Source organism: Scyliorhinus torazame, chromosome 8, assembly GCF_047496885.1.
Source record: "Scyliorhinus torazame isolate Kashiwa2021f chromosome 8, sScyTor2.1, whole genome shotgun sequence".
Taxonomy (NCBI): Eukaryota; Metazoa; Chordata; class Chondrichthyes; order Carcharhiniformes; family Scyliorhinidae; genus Scyliorhinus; species Scyliorhinus torazame.
In genome coordinates this window covers 70,071,300-70,089,409 of record NC_092714.1, presented here as the reverse complement: position 1 = coordinate 70,089,409, position 18,110 = coordinate 70,071,300, and the positions used below count along the sequence as shown (strand labels likewise).

Below are 18,110 nucleotides of genomic sequence, written 5' to 3'. Positions count from 1 at the left end.
TGCACGCATCTTAAATATTACTGACGCTGCATTCTTTACAGATGCTGTTACACTGTTGAATTAGATGGAGCGGCAGGAAAGATGAAGACAGACTTTTGTCTTTACCAATTTGGGTGAATGCACTTTCTAAAATTGGTGCTTATATAACCACTGATTATTTAAAGAAGTTTCTAGTTTCAGTAATGTGGCACAGGGCAGTCTAAATGGCATGTACAAAGGGCATGATTCAGGCTTCATGGAAGGGAGTCAATGATTGTCGTCTTCAGAAGTTCCTGTACAACCATTAAATATGGGACAAAGTCCAATGACCTCTCCAGGTTAGCACTGGATTATTCTACCTTGCAGCTATGTGTTGTAATAAACAATTTTACTCTCTCCCTCACTGCATTGAACAGGTCCTAAATTTGCAGATTACACCCAAATTGGCACTTTTATGGACTGTGGCGGATAATAATAGATTTCAAGAGGACATGCACAGGCTAGTGACGTGGGCTGACACGTGACAGATATAATTTTAATGAAGAGAAGTGTGATGTGAGACATTTTTGTATGAAATAAAGGGTAAAATTCTAAAGGGGTGCAGGAGCAGAAGAGAATGGGGTACATGTGCACAAATTGTTGAAAGATAGCAGGGCAGGTTGAGAAAGTAGGTAATAAAATATGGCCCTGAGCTTTGTTAATACATTAGAAAAGTGAGGAAGCTATTATGAACTTTTCTAAAATACAATAATCTCAATTGGAATATTATGTTCAGTCCAGGGCACCCACAAAGGACGTGGAGGTTTTTGATATGGTGCAGAAAGGTGTATGAGAATGGTTCCAAGAATGACGAGGATTTAAATTACGAAGGTAGATTGGAGAAGCTGAGGCAGCTCTCTTTTTGAGAAGAAATGAAATGAAAATCGTTTATTGTCACAAGTAGGCTTCAAATGAAGTTACTGTGAAAAGCCCCTAGTCGCCACATCCCGGCGCCTGTTCGGGGAGGCTGGTACGGGAATTGAACAGTGCTACTGGCCTGCTTTGGTTTGCTTTAAAAGCCAGCGATTTAGCCCTGTGCTAAACCAGCCCCAGTTAGAAGGTTGAGGTGATTTTTGTACAGTTGTTAAAGGGAGAACAAACTGTTCCCATTGGTGGAAGGGTCAAGAATCAGAGGACACTGCTGTAAGATAATGGCAAAGGACCAGATGCAAAATGAGGAGAAATCTTTTTAAGCAGCGAGTGGGTAGGATCCAGAATGCACTAGCTGAGAATATGGTCGACCCAAATCAGGGACTGGATAATTATCTTAAGAAATTATTTACATGATAACATGTAGAGCAGTGGAAGCAATGTAAATGTATCTCATTCCACCACTTGTTCTTACCATTCAGAGTACCTTCTGAAACCTAGATTGCATTCCATATGATAGTATATAGACACACACACTTTTTTTTAAAGGACCAATTGCCCATATCCAAAGACTAGGAGCTGCACCTAAATTGGACATGCAGGTATCCACAAAGAAGTAAAGTTTTGAGCCCAGTCTACGTGGCACCTCTGAGCTGCCATCAAAATGATGAGCCCAGCACCTCCTGCTGTTGTAAGAGAATCTGCAGGGTGATAAATTTTAAAGGCAGTAAAGGAAAGGCACAGTGGTCTTAAACAGAACCGTGATGTGAGTGAATTGTTTTTGTCACTGATGAAATATTTCAAAATGATTTGGAGCAAGATGGAAGAATGTTTGTGAAAAGGAGGGGTCAAAGATCTCTGCCTGTCAACTATTTTGAGGATGTCGGTTACAGAATGGTAACTTTTAAAGAAGTCTTTCATCTTCAGTAGGTTAACAGCAAGTCTTTACTCGCTCTTTATATCCATATATAGAGTCAAGTTAACTCCATATCTAGGTCTTTGCTTATCTCTGCTCAATACCTCACTGACCCTGGGTCTGGGCCATGGGCCTTCTTATATCACTGAGCATTACTGTACTCAGTCCCATGTTAACCCTGTATATGCCAGACCCTTATACTACGTGAACCAGCAATGGAGTTGATTTATTGTCAAAGAGCCTTCTCGTTGCTGTCCCAAGTGGTATCTAGGTGCTCTCCTTTTAATTTCCTTTTTTTGTTGTTCTAAGAACAAGGAAAACCATACTTTGCTGCAGATCTGAAGTTGTTGCCAGAACCCTCCATTTCTGATCCATAAATTTCAACTCGCTGAGCTTGAAAACAATACTGAAAGCAACTGTGATGAAAATTACTCCTGTAATATAAATGGCCAAGACAAACTAGATATAACCTCCAGATTTCATTCCGAGGTAACGTTGTCTAAATAGGTCATGTAGGTTCAGCCACTAAGTTTTGACGTGTTCACAGTGAGCCCACAGGAGCACTATGTACAACTGAGCAATCAGTGGCACTGGCTTCATGGCAATCAGCATCGCATTACCTCAAAAGACCTGAACTATCTTATTTTTATGCATTTGTTTTTGTTTCTAGTGAGACTTAGAGACAATAATATGGACATTCAAATTGGTTTTCTGTTGTTTTCCATTATTGAAAATTAAAGGTTTTCAAGCAGGCGGCTAGATATAGCACTTGGGGAGAATGGGATCAACGGCTATGGGGAGAAAACAGGATTAGGCTATTGAGTTGGATGATCAGCCATGATCGTGATGAATGGCGGATCAGGCTCGAAGGGCCAAAAGGCCTCCTCCTGCTCCTATCTTCTATGTATCTATGTTTTGTATGGAAAGAGGTGTGCCTTTTCTTGGAATGCATATCCCAAATAAACCATTCTGCAGCAATATTTCATTTGTTTATTTCTTACCTTAAATTAAAGCATCATCACAAACTTGATCTTGTGCACATGTGTGCGTTTTCACACACAGATACAAGGATTGGATACAGATAATTATAGTGCACTTTTGCCGATTACAATTAATTTAATCTCCTGAGTTATGATTTCCAGTCTCCCATGTGGCAGACTTGTGGTTTCTTGAATGGATTCAATGATGTCCCAGTCTCGGGCGGTACGGTGGTTAGCACTGCTGCCTCACAGTGCCAGGGATCCGGGTTTGATTCCGACCTTGGTGACTGTGTGTGGAGTTTGCACATTCTTCCTGTATCTCTGTGGGTTTCCTCTGGATGCTGTGATTTCCTCCCACAGTCCAGAGACATAGAACGATACAGCGCAGTACAGGCCCTTCGGCCCACGATGTTGCACCGAAACAAAAGCCATCTAACCTACACTATGCCATTATCATCCATATGTTTATCCAATAAACTTTTAAATGCCCTCAATGTTGGCGAGTTCACTACTGTAGCAGGTAGGGCATTCCACGGCCTCACTACTCTTTGCGTAAAGAACCTACCTCTGACCTCTGTCCTATATCTATTACCCCTCAGTTTAAAGCTATGTCCACTCGTGCCAGCCATTTCCATCCGCGGGAGAAGGCTCTCACTGTCCACCCTATCTAACCCCCTGATCATTTTGTATGCCTCTATTAAGTCGCCTCTTAACCTTCTTCTCTCCAACGAAAACAACCTCAAGTCCATCAGCCTTTCCTCATAAGATTTTCCCTCCATATCAGGCAACATCCTGGTAAATCTCCTCTGCACCCTCTCCAAAGCCTCCACGTCCTTCCTATAATGCGGTGACCAGAACTGTACGCAATACTCCAAATGCGGCCGTACCAGAGTTCTGTACAGCTGCAACATGACCTCCTGACTCCGGAACTCAATCCCTCTACCAATAAAGGCCAACACTCCATAGGCCTTCTTCACAACCCTATCAACCTGGGTGGCAACTTTCAGGGATCTATGTACATGGACACCTAGATCCCTCTGCTCATCTACACTTCCAAGAACTTTACCATTAGCCAAATATTCCGCATTCCTGTTATTCCTTCCAAAGTGAATCACCTCACACTTCTCTACATTAAACTCCATTTGCCACCTCTCAGCCCAGCTCTGCAGCTTATCTATATCCCTCTGTAACCTGCTACATCCTTCCACACTATCGACAACACCACCGACTTTAGTATCGTCTGCAAATTTACTCACCCACCCTTCTGCGCCTTCCTCTAGGTCATTGATAAAAATGACAAACAGCAACGGCCCCAGAACAGATCCTTGTGGTACTCCACTTGTAATTGAACTCCATTCTGAACATTTCCCATCAACCACCACCCTCTGTCTTCTTTCAGCTAGCCAATTTCTGATCCACATCTCTAAATCACCCTCAATCCCCAGCCTCCGTATTTTCTGCAATAGCCTACCGTGGGGAACCTTATCAAACGCTTTGCTGAAATCCATATACACCACATCAACTGCTCTACCCTCGTCTACCTGTTCAGTCACCTTCTCAAAGAACTCGATAAGGTTTGTGAGGCATGACCTACCCTTCACAAAGCCATGCTGACTATCCCTGATCATATTATTCCTATCTAGATGATTGTAAATCTTGTCTCTTATAATCCCCTCCAAGACTTTACCCACTACAGACGTGAGGCTCACCGGTCTATAGTTGCCGGGGTTGTCTCTGCTCCCCTTTTTGAACAAAGGGACCACATTTGCTATCCTCCAGTCCTCTGGCACTATTCCTGTATCCAATGATGACATAAAAATCAAAACCAAAGGTCCAGCAATCTCTTCCCTGGCCTCCCAGAGAATCCTAGGATAAATCCCATCAGGTCCCGGGGACTTATCTATTTTCAGCCTGTCCAGAATTGCCAACACCTCTTCCCTACGTACCTCAATGCCATCTATTCTATTAGCCTGGGTCTCAGCATTCTCCTCCACAACATTATCTTTTTCCTGAGTGAATACTGACGAAAAATATTCATTTAGTATCTCGCCTATCTCTTCAGACTCCACACACAACTTCCCATCCCTGTCCTTGACTGGCCCTACTCTTACCCTAGTCATTCGTTTATTCCTGACATACCTATAGAAAGCTTTTGGGTTTTCCTTGATCCTACCTGCCAAATACTTCTCATGTCCCCTCCTTGCTCGTCTTAGCTCTCTCTTTAGATCCTTCCTCGCTACCTTGTAATTATCCATCGCCCCAACTGAAACTTCACACCTCATCTTCACAGGTTAGGTTGATTGGCTATGCTAAATTGTCCCTAGGTGGGGTTACGAGGTAGTGTTCTTTCAGAGGGTTGGTGCCGACTCGATGGACCGAATGACCTCTTTCTGCACTGTAGTAATTCTCTCTTTCTGCACTGTAGGGATTCTATGATTGGGGGTCTTGTAAAGCAAAGGGTTCACACAGCAGGTTTTGTGATTTCTTGTAGATTGAGAACTTGACTTGCAATCATATTTAGTGTCTGGTTCTTAGACTGGCTGACATCGGAGAGTTCTGATGTACTTGCTGGGTCCTGGGATAATAGAGTGCAGTCGCTGAAAACAATTTCTCATGACTTAGGTTTACACTTCTAAGACCCAACAATCTAGGTTGTATTCAAAAAGCCATGATTCAAAGGGGATTTGATAGAGGCCATTGAATTTTAATTTCATGTCCACACTAATTAGGGTATTCTCTGGAGACTTGATATGATCTGCAGTCCAAATCATATAACTTGCAGAAGCATATGACGAACAGCTTCTTGTGTGTCCAATTTCTTTGAAATAGTGTCACAAAGTTCATATGACATGCCAGCACTGGGCATGACAGAGCCAAAGGAAGATTTGAAGAAGGGGCTGAGGAAACTTGTGTATTTAAATACTTTACAAATATCTAAGAATTGTCTGTATTGGAATAAATATTTGATATTACAATTTTATCTTGTATTCTGAAAAGTTTTCCATTTTCTCTAACAGCTTTATAAGAGATTTCTTACTCTCGCTTCTGATTTTAAATTCATGGTTTGATTTTTATCTTTCTTCCTAAATAGCATGTTCCATTTGTTTTGCTAGGACCAGCAAGCTGTAGTGGCTAAATGGTCATCTATTCTGACAGGAAAACGAGCCCAACATGCTTCTATCCAGGTACACATCACAGTGACTAGCTCCCACAGCCCATCCTCTCATCCCAACATTTTTCCAGTCTCCCACTTCCTCAACTCCAGTTCCTAGTGCATCATAACACCCTCCTGTAATTTGATCTGCACCTTCTGCTTATCCAACTCCAGATTACCATGATCTTTTCCTAGTCCATCCTGACTATGCATCCGACTGTTTTTTTTTTTTTAATTCCATCCTATCATTTTGTACAATTAACTTGCTATTTGTGTGAAACCAAAAAATTAAATGTTCCACACCCTTCTGCCTGAGTAAAAATGATCAGTTCTTCCCACGATGCTCCTGATGTGTCTGAGTGATCTGATGACAAATATGTGTTGTTAAGTTCATAGTGAAAAGAAGAAAACAAATACTTGCCCACTAATAGTTTGCATGTGGACTGACGGTTGGTCTGCAGAGTTTGAAGATACCTGTGTGCATTTCTAAATATTGGGACATTCAAGTTGAGCAACCATAAATTAAATCTTCCTGCAGCCTTTCAATTCTTCTCCTCTGCAGGCATTGGCAATAATGCTATTCGTGTATGGATTAGAACATTAATATGAGAACTGCAGTCCATGTCCAAATGCAGCAAGACCTGGACAATATTCAGCCTTAGGCTGATATGTGGCAAGTTACATTCGCACCACACAAGTGTCAGGCAATAACCATTTCCTACACAAGAGTATCTAACCATCACCCCTTGATGTTCAATGGCATTACCAATGCTGAATCCCCCACAATCAACATCCTGGGGGTTACCATTGATCAGAATCTGAACTGGACTGGCCACATTAATACTCTGGCTACGACAGCAGTCAAAGGCTAGGAATCTTACAGCAAGTGACTCACCTCCTGAACCCCCCCCCATGTCCACCATCTACAAGCCACAAGTCAGGAATGTAATGGAATACTATCCATTTGCCTGATGAGTGCAGCTCCAACAACAGCACTACCTGGAGGTTCCCCTCCAAGTCACTCACCATCTTGACCTGGAAATATATCGCTGTCTGTTCACTGTCGCTGGGTCAAATTCCTGGAACTCCCTTCCTAACAGCACTGTGGGTGTACCTACACCTCAGGGACTGCAGCGGTTAAAGAAGGAACTCACCACCAGTTCTGAAAGGCAACTAGGGATGGGCAATAAATGCTGGCCTAATCAGCGATGCCCACATCTCATAGATGATTTTTAAAAATTCAATTGCATATAATGGATTTGACTTCTGAAGTATGGCAAATATGCAACAACCGTAAAAGCAAAAATGGGATGAGAACCACCTGGAATGAAATCAGCAACAATGATCAGTACTTCTTGACATGCATCATGATGCATCCACTCTGCTAAATATATCTCACACAGGGCTGCCTTACTATGTCTGTAGTTCTAATACATCAGAAAGTGATGCAAATTAATTAGGTGTTGACACCTCCAGTCTGCTCTGCTATTCAATGAGATCACGGTTGATTTGATCACAAACTCAACTCCACATTTCCACCTACCCCGATATAATCATTAATCCCCCCCCCCCCCCCCATGCTCATCAAGAATCTATCTACCTCTGCCTTAAAAAAACTCAGACTTTGCTTCCACTGCTTTTTGAGGAATAGAGTTCTGAAGACTCGTGATCCTTAGAAAGGAAATAATTCTCAATTTTCCTTGGAACAAAGACCATTGAGAGGGTGACATGATTTATGGTATACAAAATTGTGAGGGATAAAGATAGAGTAGACAGCACAAACCTGTTACCCTTGGCAGAGAGTTAAAGTGGCAGAAGGATTAGAGGGGACATGAGGAAAGACCTTTTTACGCAGGGGGGGGGTCTGGAATTCACTGCCTGAGGTGGTGGAGGAGGCAGAAACATAAACTCTTTTAAAAAAAGTACTTGGATCTGCACCATAAGTGTTGTAAGCTGCAGGGCTATGGGCCATGTGCAGAGAGATGGGATTAGAAAGGGCAACTGGGTGTCTTTTGTCTTTTGGTTGGTATGGACAGGATGAATCTACTGGGCCCCCTTCCGTGTCGTATTATTCTTATGGTTCTATCTTTGTCTTAAAAGACCCCTTATTTTAAAGAATGACCCCGAGTTCCAGATTCTCCCGCAAAAGGAAACCTCCTTTACTCACCCGTCAAGACCCCTCAGGATCTTGTATGTTTCAATGAAGTTATCTCGTTATACATCATCCTGGAATGAAGAGCTTGTCTTATGAGGAACGGTTGAGGACTCTGGGTCTGTACTCGTTGTGTTCAGAAGGATGAAGGGGGATCTTATTGAAACTTGCAGGATACTACGAGGCCTGGATAGAGTGGACATGAAGAGGATGTTGCCACTTGTAGGAAAAACTAGAAGCAATCTCAGACTGAAGGAACAATCCTTTAAAACTGAGATGAGGAGGAATTTCTTCAGCCAGAGGGTGGTGAATCTGTGGAACTCTTTGCCGCAGAAGGCTGTGGAGGCCAAATCACTCAGTGTCTTTAAGATAGCGAAAGATAGGTTCTTGATTAATAAGGGGATCAGGGGTTATGGGAAGAAGGCAGGAGAATGGGGATGAGAAAAATATCAGCCATGATTGAATGGCGGAGCAGACTCGATGGGCCGAGTGGCCTAATTCTGCTCCTGTGTCTAATGGTCTTATTTACTCTCCTCAACTCCAGCAAATACGAGCCTAGCCAATCCAATATTACCTCTTAAGATAACCTGCCCATTCCAGATATTAGTCTAGTAAACCTTTTCTGAGCTGCTTCCAATGCATTTACAACCTTCCTCAAATAATAAAGAACGGAAATAGTGATGTATTCCATATCATTCACGGTATTTTTCCCCAAATCAAGTTTCCGATTAAAATTAGTTCCCATTCACCAAAGGTGAATTTGATCAGCAAGCCTCTTATCCTAATAAAAGCAAACACCTATTGTTGACAGTTTTGTTCTCGGTTGAATGCAATAAAACCGATTCTTTTTAACTATCACTAGTTGTACACGTATCAAAGAATGCTGCAGCAATGCAGACCTATTCTCAAAATCAAATCTCCCAAATCGGATTGTAATAAAACAGACTTTTATGATACCCATCATTATGAAATACCCTATAGACCTTCATTCCCATGTCCAACACAATGCGTAGGATTTTCCAGCCGTTCCTGCCGGTGGGATCTTCTGGACCTGTTGATGTCGACCCCCACCCCCCCGCCTCCCCTGCCCAAACCACTGGATTCCCCGGTGACAGCAACAGGATCGGAAGATCTGGCCAATGGCAGGCTGCCTCCACCACTGCAAAATAATCTGTGCGGGGGGTTTGCAGAAAATCCTACTGAATGACTACTTGAATGAGAGGCTGAGCGATATGTGATATCTGGTGTCGTAATACACCATTCCCAAAGTGTAGAAAATCCGTGAAGGAAAAATGTAAAGAAGAAATAGATTTGATATGTGGACAGAGAATCATTTTGCTTTTAGTTAATTTTAAATGCCCTCCAGTGTACAACCCTTTTATTTATTTGCCTCTTGTTTAAAAATAAATCCTCTTACTATACCCTCTATGCATTGATTTAACTTTTTATTCTATTTTACACATTACTATGCTCTGGCTCAATTATAATCTTACTCTCACAAACAAGTTATTGATCATTAATGACATTGGTGTCATCACATCAGTGATACATGGGACAACCCAAGTGTTTTGCCTCTAGCTGCTTCTGTCAGCCATGCTGTCTGATTTTTGTTGTGCTCATTCAAACAGGTCAGACATATTTTTGCAAAAGCAATCGTGTAGCTAATCATTCTAGCTGAGGTACTTTGCGTCTAGTTTGTCATATTCTCAAATTCATAATCCTAACTAAATAGAAAAAAACCCAATTACTTCAGTTGTGTGTTCAAGCCTCAGTACCGGCTGTAATGCTTGAAAGGGAATGCTAGTTTCCAAGTGGTGTTCTGCTTTCTCTCAGGTTCAGTCACCAACACAGTGTTTCATTATGGTTCCGGTCCGAGGTCTGGCAGCTTACACAGAACGGAAGGTACGCCAGTGGCGCTATTATACCTTGACTGGTTCCAAACTCATCTCACCCGTTCAAGAGCCCGAGAAGCTTCATCAGTGGTTGGAGGTGGATCAGTTCCTTAAGAGTTCTCAAGAATGGCACCAGTCAGATGTGACTATTGAAGGTGACATTGTTCCTTCTAAAGTAGTTGCTATCTTTAAAGCGCTACTTGAGAAACCACTCCAGGCCTCAAATTTTCACGGTAAGTAGAGGATCAAAATGATCAGTTTAATTTTAAACGTTGACTAAGATATAGATTTTGCAGTCAGCAGCAAAGCAAGGGTGTTCATCACTGATCTTGAAAACTGCCCAAAAGATCCAGTGATGCCTTTGGCATGATTTTCCCTACTTAATGAAGTTAATACGCTATTAAAACTTAGTTGCACCTCATTTGACTCGGTGTAGATTTTTCAAAAGGCTTTTACAACAAAACTATCATTGTAAGAGTGGAAGTTTGCCAAATCATAATTGCAATGATTGCAGTCTGTGTTAACCTCTATGGTGCATCCCAATGAGGAACATAGACTGTACAAATGTTTGTCAAACATGCAATATTTATCCCTCAATCAACACCACAAAAACAGATTATCTGATCATTGTCACACTGCTGTTTGTGGGAGCTTGATGATGTGTGCATATTGGCTGGTACATTTCTTACATTACAACAGACCATACTTCAAAAGTACCAGGATAAAAGGTGCTATGAGATGTATGGTAGTCATGAAAAACACTGTGTATAAAAGGAAGTCTTTATTTTCCAACTTCACCACAATGTCACAGCAAATAACATTATAGTATTTGTTTGATCACTTCACTTTGAGCCTGGCATTGAAATATTGTTTACTTTTAGAAATTTTCACAAAATGTTCCACACAATGGATTTATGGTGTGCAGAGTTAGTTAGTGCACTATATTCACTGTTCTAAAATCTATATCTACGATGAACAGAGATTGTGTGATGGTAGTAGCTAAACCACAAGTTAATGAATGTGTTATATAGTGATCTATTCTCATTATCCAGTGAGTAAACTGTATGGTACCAAGCCGCAGAATGATATGTTGGTCTTTGCCAAGTTAGCTACTCTCACCTGGGCAATAGGCTTCAGGGCCATGGAGGAGAAAGTTCATCCTAGTTTCCTACTTCCGATCACTGACCAATTACACTGGCTGGGAAGTGCATGTGTATGAATATTAGTTAAGGTATGATTGGGTTGAGATTTGTTACCTGTCACGGGGATGTCCCTCCTTTACGGCCATTTCCATAGCCAACATGGGAGACCCCAGGCGGAAATGGCTCCTTACGCGGCCAACGTGCCACTGCTGAATATGCACTCTGCCCAACAATTGACAGGCCGCTGGTTTGGCTGTGGTTGCTGAAAAAAGGTTGCTGTGGGTTCAAGGATGCCTCAACATGTAGATGGCCACTTCCTCCGCTTTCAGCCTTAATCGTGGCCACCGTTAGTGGTGCCTCTTCTACCTGTTAAATGCCACCTCAGGCTCCCTCTACTGGCATGTGGTTGGCCCTCGTTTCCAGTCTTGGTTGTGGGACATCTGACCTGGTCAAAACATTCAGTCCCACGTTTTGGTATGAAGTGTAAATTTGTCCAAAGAGATCGACTGTCCAAAGTCTTGGGTTAATAAGGATTTTCATAGATTATCATAGAATTTACAGTGCAGAAGGAGGCCATTCGGCCCATCGATTCTGCACCGGCTCTTGGAAAGAGCACCTTACCCAAGTTCAGCACCTCCACCCTATCCCCATAACCCAACACGAAGGGCAATTTTGGACACTAAGGGCAATTTAGCATGACCAATCCACCTAACCCGCACATCTTTGGACTGTGGGAGGAAACCGGAGCACCCGGAGGAAACCCACGCACACACTGGGAGGATGTGCAGACTCCGCACAGACAGTGACCCAAGCCGGAATCGAACCTGGGACCCTGGAGCTGTGAAGCAATTGTGCTATCCACAATGCTACCGTGCTGCCCTTAGAAAAATCAGCAATTTTGGACAAAGGTTCTTTATAGACCTATTGAGACAGCTTTGGCTGGGGAGTCCTTTGGGAACATAACCCAGGCCTTGGGACACCCAGCAGCTGGAGAGTGGCAAAGACCGCTTCAGGGAGAGGTCAAATGCTTTCCTTTCACTCGCCCATACTCGATCTCTTCGACCCAAGGGGAATGATAACCATGGAATGTCTACCCACCTCCCTGTCACCGGGCGAGGAATCAGACCATCTGGAGCCATATTCACCCCATCTGGGTTTCATAGAATTTACAGTGCAGAAGGAGGCCATTCGGCCCATCGAGTCTGCACCGGCTCTTGGAAACAGCACACTACCCAAGGTCAACACCTCCACCCTAACCCCATAACCCAGTAACCCCACCCAACACTAAGGGCAATTTTGGACACTGAAGGCAATTTATCATGGCCAATCCACCTAACCTGCACATCTTTGGACTGTGGGAGGAAACCGGAGCACCCGGAGGAAACACACGCACACACACTGGGAGGATGTGCAGACTCCGCACAGACAGTGACCCAAGCCGGAATCGAATCTGGGACCCTGGAGCTGTGAAGCAATTGTGCTATCCACAATGCTACTGTGCAGCACCTCTTGTGGATTAGGGGTCAGTGTCCCTACCAAAGCTTCCACTAGCAGCCATATGCAACTTACCTATGGCCCCCCACAATGCCTGTCAATTAATTTAGTTTCCAAGGCAAGGAACCTGTCAAAGTGAAGTAGAACTGTTGGTGGAAGCAGGTGATGCTGGTGATTTTGATTGGGGGGCGGGGTTGGAATTGCCGATCACTTTAATTCAGTGCCATCTGGTTCTTCACCCTTCCACCAATGGAACAATTTCTCCTTATCTACTCTGTCCATACCCATTATGGTTTTGAAAACCTCCATCAAATCCCCTCACAATCTTCTTCCTAAGCTGTGTAGTCACACCTTCTCCAAACTATTCACCTCAGTGAACCCCCACATCCTCCGAACCATTCTCATGAATATTTCCTGCAAACAGCACTCCTTCCTAAAGCACAGTGCTCAGAATGCCCACAATATTTCATTTGAGGCTGGATAATTGTTTTTACAAAAGTTTATCATCACTTTTATTGCTTCTATGCCTCTGTTGATGAAATTCATGATCCCATTTGCCTTTTTAACCACTTTCTCACTGTCAGTTTATCATCTTCTGCTCCTGCACCTCTTAGAATTGTATCCTTTATTTTATATTGCCTTACTACCAAAATGTACCACTTCACACTTCTTTGCAATAAATCTCATGTGCTCTGTGTCAGCCTATTCCACCAGCCGATGTGCTCTTGAAGTCTATCACTATCCTCTTCAAAGTTCACAATATTTCCAAGCTTTGTATCATCTGCAAATTTTGAAATTATGCGCTGTACACCAAAATCTAGGTCATTCCTCTAGATTAGGAAAAGTAGTGGTCATAGTGTCAACCTCTGGAGAACCCCACTATGCACCAACCTCCAGTCTGAAAACCAACCATTCATCACTACTTTCTGTTTCCTGTTACTAAGCCAACTTTGTATCCGTGCTGCAATTATCCCTTTTATTGCATGGGTTTCGGCTTTACTCGCAGTTATGTGGCACTTCATGCACCTTTTTGGAAGTTCACATACACCACATCAACCATACTGCCTGATCATCTTTAACTGCTACCTCACTAAAATACCTGATGATGTTAATTTTATCACAATTTGTCTGAACAAGCATTTAAATTCTTCAAACCTCTGGAACCAGGAGGATTAAGGAAGTTAGAAGATTGTGGCCAGTACCTATATGATTTCCATTCCTAATCAGAGTAACCTCAAATGCTTCCCATCCAGTCCTGGTGCCTTATCCACTAAGTACAAGTACAGTCGGCCTTATACTTTCGCTTAGGCCAGTTTATTTAGTCTCAATTATTCTCTTTCACCATGACATTGGCAGAACCTTCTTCCTTGTTAAAGGCAGATATAATGTACCCATTTATTGCCCATCATGTATATCCCATGTTTGTTTCCTAGTTGGCTCTACCTCTCCTCTTACTTCCCGTTGACAATTTCTAGCCGATTGAAGGCTTGTGGATTCCCTTTTATGTTAGCTGCCAATCTCTTCTCATATTTTCTTTCTCACCTCTCCTCTGAGCTTGTTACATTCAGATTGGTTCTTTCTTATATTATTAACCTGACCACTGGCATATGCAGTTCTTTTTGCTGCTTCACGTTTCTCTTTCATCACTTGGGAGTTCTGGCTTTGCTTGTCCACCTTTCCCCACTCTACCCGAACCACCCCCACTTTAAAGACAGCCCATTCTTCTCTTGTAGTTTTGCCTGCATGTCTTTGGGCGGGATGTGGGCGGGACTGTAAATTCCCACCCAAAGTCTACAGGCTGCCGCCGATTTGTGTGACAGGCAGGACCAGGTGACCATGCCCTTTGATCCAGTTTATCTGGGACAGATCTGTTTTCAACCCACTGAAACTGGCCCTCCTCTAACTAAGTATTTTTTACTCTGATTGTTCCTTGGCTGACCTAAACCTTATAATATTGTGATCATAATTTCATAGATGTTCCCCATCTGACATTTGATCCACTTGACCCTCCTCATTCCCCAAAACCAGATTCAGAAATTCTTCCTCATCAGGCCTATCACATAGTGTACTGTTCAAAACTATTCTCATGAACACACTTCAGAAACTCCTCTTCCTCTCTGCCTTTTACAGTATTACTATCACAAGTCTATGCTGGGACTTGATATTATGCTTTGATGACAAATAGTCTACAAACTCTTTGGACATTTTAGAGCTGAAGGCAATGTCAGGGTCACAGATTTTAGGAAGCAAGTTTGGAGGCAACCTTTGCTCTCCAGGGTAATCCTGGAGTACTGGTGTAAGAGGCCCAATATAATTTAATGCCATCCAGGCAGGTCTGATGATGGATGATTAAGCCAGTTTGCACCCTTTGGACTTGAGGAAGTAAAGACAATGTCACTGGCAAATAGCCAAAATGGAGATGGTGAAGGTTTTATTGGGTACAGAGCTGTCAAAGCAGAAGGTGAAGCAATAGTTGAGCAAATCGATGGTTGCAGAAGTATTGTAGTGAGTGGAGGGCAAGTTGGAAGTTTGAAACTGTAGTTGTGTGTGATTATGGGAAAGAGTTTATTTTTCCATGGTTGGAGACCAGAAGGTGTGGTGTTGGAAGAGGGTAAGTGACATAGTGAGGGCCACAAGGAGGTGATCAATGATTAAGACCATAGGCATCGAGGGGGAAGGAGTTAGTCAGGTTTCCATTCCCGATTGGTATCCAGATGATTATTTGGGAGACTAGCACTGAGAGGCTGGCACAGAAGTTAGAGATTCCACCACCAGTTGTCAATCTCTCTCTGGTTATAGGTTGTTGTTTCCTTCCCAAAGAATGCAGAAGTTGGGAATGACCAGGTTGCCATGGGATGCAGTCAAGTCTGGTGTACAAATCAACAATGTCTGACGTCAGGGGTGGGATTCTCCGACACCCCCCCGCAGGGCCAGAGAATCGCCGGGGGCTGGCTTGAATCCCGCCCACACCGGTTGGCGAATTCTCCGGCACCCGATATTTGGCGGGGGAGGAAGTCGTGCCGCGCCGGTCGGCGCCCCCCCCCCCCCCCCCAAGCGATTCTCCGGGGCCCCCCCCCCTGGCGATTATACGGCCCGTGATGGGCCGAAGTTCCGCTGCTGGAATGCCTGTCCCACCGGCGAGAATCAAACCACCTCTCTTACCGGCGGGACTAGGCGTCGCGGGCGGGCTCCGGGGTCCTGGGGGGGGCGCGAGGCAATCTGGCCTGGGGGGTGCCCCCTCGGTGGCCTGGCCCACGATCAGGGCCCACCAATCTGCGGGCGGGCCTGTGTCATGAGGGCACTCTTTTCCTTCCGCCTCGGCCGCAGCCTTCACCATGGCCGATGCGTAAGAGAACCCCCCCCCCCCCCCGCGCGCATGCGCGGGGATGACGTCAGCTGTCGCTGATGCCCCCGCGCATGCACGGACTTCCGCCGACCGGCGAAGTCCTTTCGGCCCCGGCTGGCGTGGCGCTAAAGGCCTTCCATGCCAGCCGGTGGAGCGGAAACCACTCCGGCCCGACCTAGCCCCTCACGGTGAGGGCTTGGCCCCTAAAGGTGCGGAGAAATCCGCACCTTTGGGGTGGCCCGACGCCGAAGTGGTTCCCGCCACTCCATCCCGCCGGGGCCCCCCGCCCCGCCGGGTAGGGGAGAATCCCGGCCAAGGTTTCAAACTAAGTGCTTGTGTGCAAGTTTGTAAATAAAGGATCACGTTCAAGCGATGGTTGTGATGTGCTGAATGGTATCTGGGCAATAAATGAAAGTATTTTAACACAGGGTGAGAAAAGGGCTCTTTAAATCAGCTCAGCAGCTATTGTGATTTGTTATTGGTATTCAAAAGCCAGAGTGTAAAAATAGATGGAGTACATCTAGTAGAACATGGTTTACTTCATAGAGGAAGGAAACCTTTGGAATGAAGTGATGCTTGTTCACTCATGAGTGAAATAAACTCAATGGGCTGCATTTTATGGGGAGGCGGGGTGGACTGCTTGCCCTGCCAGAAGTTAACAGTGGGATTTCCACCCCTCGGTGGAAGCTGCAGGCCAATCTGATTGGGCCTGATGGGGCTACCGACCAATGGTGCCAGATCCCAGAAGTGGGCACGACTGGGACTGCAGGAAGAAGCCCAAAGAGGATCATGGCTGCCCAGATAGGTAAGTCCCAGGATTCTAGGGCAGGGAGGGATCCTAAAGCCCAGAGAGGGAGAATAGGCATGGTGTGGCTGGGTTTTGTAGGACATGCAGTGTGGAACAAAGGGCATGGTAACATTTTGGAGGTTCCCTGCCCCCTCATGATTGAGCACACGGCAATCCCACTCTCAGCCCCCCTTGCCCCCCCCCCCCACCATTCTCATGTCGGCTTCAAATAAAAATGTCCTGACCACTCCAACCTAAATGCCCATGCCACCCCCATCCTTCCACCCCACAACCAAAAACACACTTGGGTGGGGGCGGGGGGACGCATGTAAAATCCAGCTGTGGCATACAATATACACACCACACTTTCTTTGTGTGAGCTAAGTATAATATGCAGTGATTCTGGTGAAACAAAAGGAGAAATTGTCATGAAGGAGCAATTAAGTTAGAATGCATTATACATCAACGAATAACCAACTATTTCCATGCAGAGTGGGTTATGTACAGAAGGTACATTGAAAATGTATTCATGCCCCCCCACTCAAAATCCATCCATCTCTGCACGGAAGTCTGCAGGTATACCATACTATTTCACAAAAGTAGTCCTCTGACTTGTATTATGTTAAAGTCCAACAGGTTTGTTTCGAAACAAACCTGTTGGACTTTAACCTGGTGTTGTAAGACTTCGTACTGTGCTCACCCCAGTCCAACGCCGGCATCTCCACATCTTGTATTATGTTGCTTAGGAAGCCTGCCTGTTGACCTTCGTATTTCCCAGGTTTACTGTTTCACAATCCTTTCTATGTAACGCCACAATGTAAAAGATCAGCACTATCAAACCGATTAACAGGTGTAACTCAGTTAAGGCGATGTTATTCACTGGATTGTACGCTAATTACGCTGAGAGATAAATTAATTAATGCAGTAGAAGTCTGTTTGAACCAATCTCAATCAGGCTGATTGATCAGAGCACACCTTGCCTGCAACCAGATACAATTATGTCATTTTAAACACTGGGTAGGATTTTAATGCTGGCTATTTAGTCAGATTTGGCCCCTGCTCATCCAATTTATACCATCATTTCTGATTGTAAATTGTGAGCTGAAACAGTTGGTGGTTTAATGCTGGCGACCGAAAGGACCTGCTTCACTGCGTTCAGTTGCTCTGAGCAATTGCTTTAACTAGGTGAATATAATGATGAGTCCTGGAAAGCATAATGCCACAGCATCAAGGGAAATAAGTAGAGTTTCAACAGTCTCGAGTTCCAAGCCGTTTTGTTTGAGTAATAGCCTAGTTACATTGCCAAGAGCAAACCACAGAGTCTCCAGAAGGAATATGCCAGTGGAAATGCTGCCAATT

The 18,110-nt window shown here is 44.2% G+C and overlaps 1 protein-coding gene across 1 annotated transcript in view; it reads left to right on the top strand.

Moving 5' to 3' along the window:
• mab21l3 (mab-21-like 3) overlaps positions 1 to 18,110 on the top strand; it is an 88,195-nt gene that overhangs the window by 32,180 nt on the left and 37,905 nt on the right. The window contains exon 4 of the mRNA XM_072513791.1: positions 9,924 to 10,215. Within this exon, the coding sequence (XP_072369892.1) occupies positions 9,924 to 10,215 (292 nt within the window). The remainder of the gene's footprint in view (positions 1 to 9,923; positions 10,216 to 18,110) is intronic.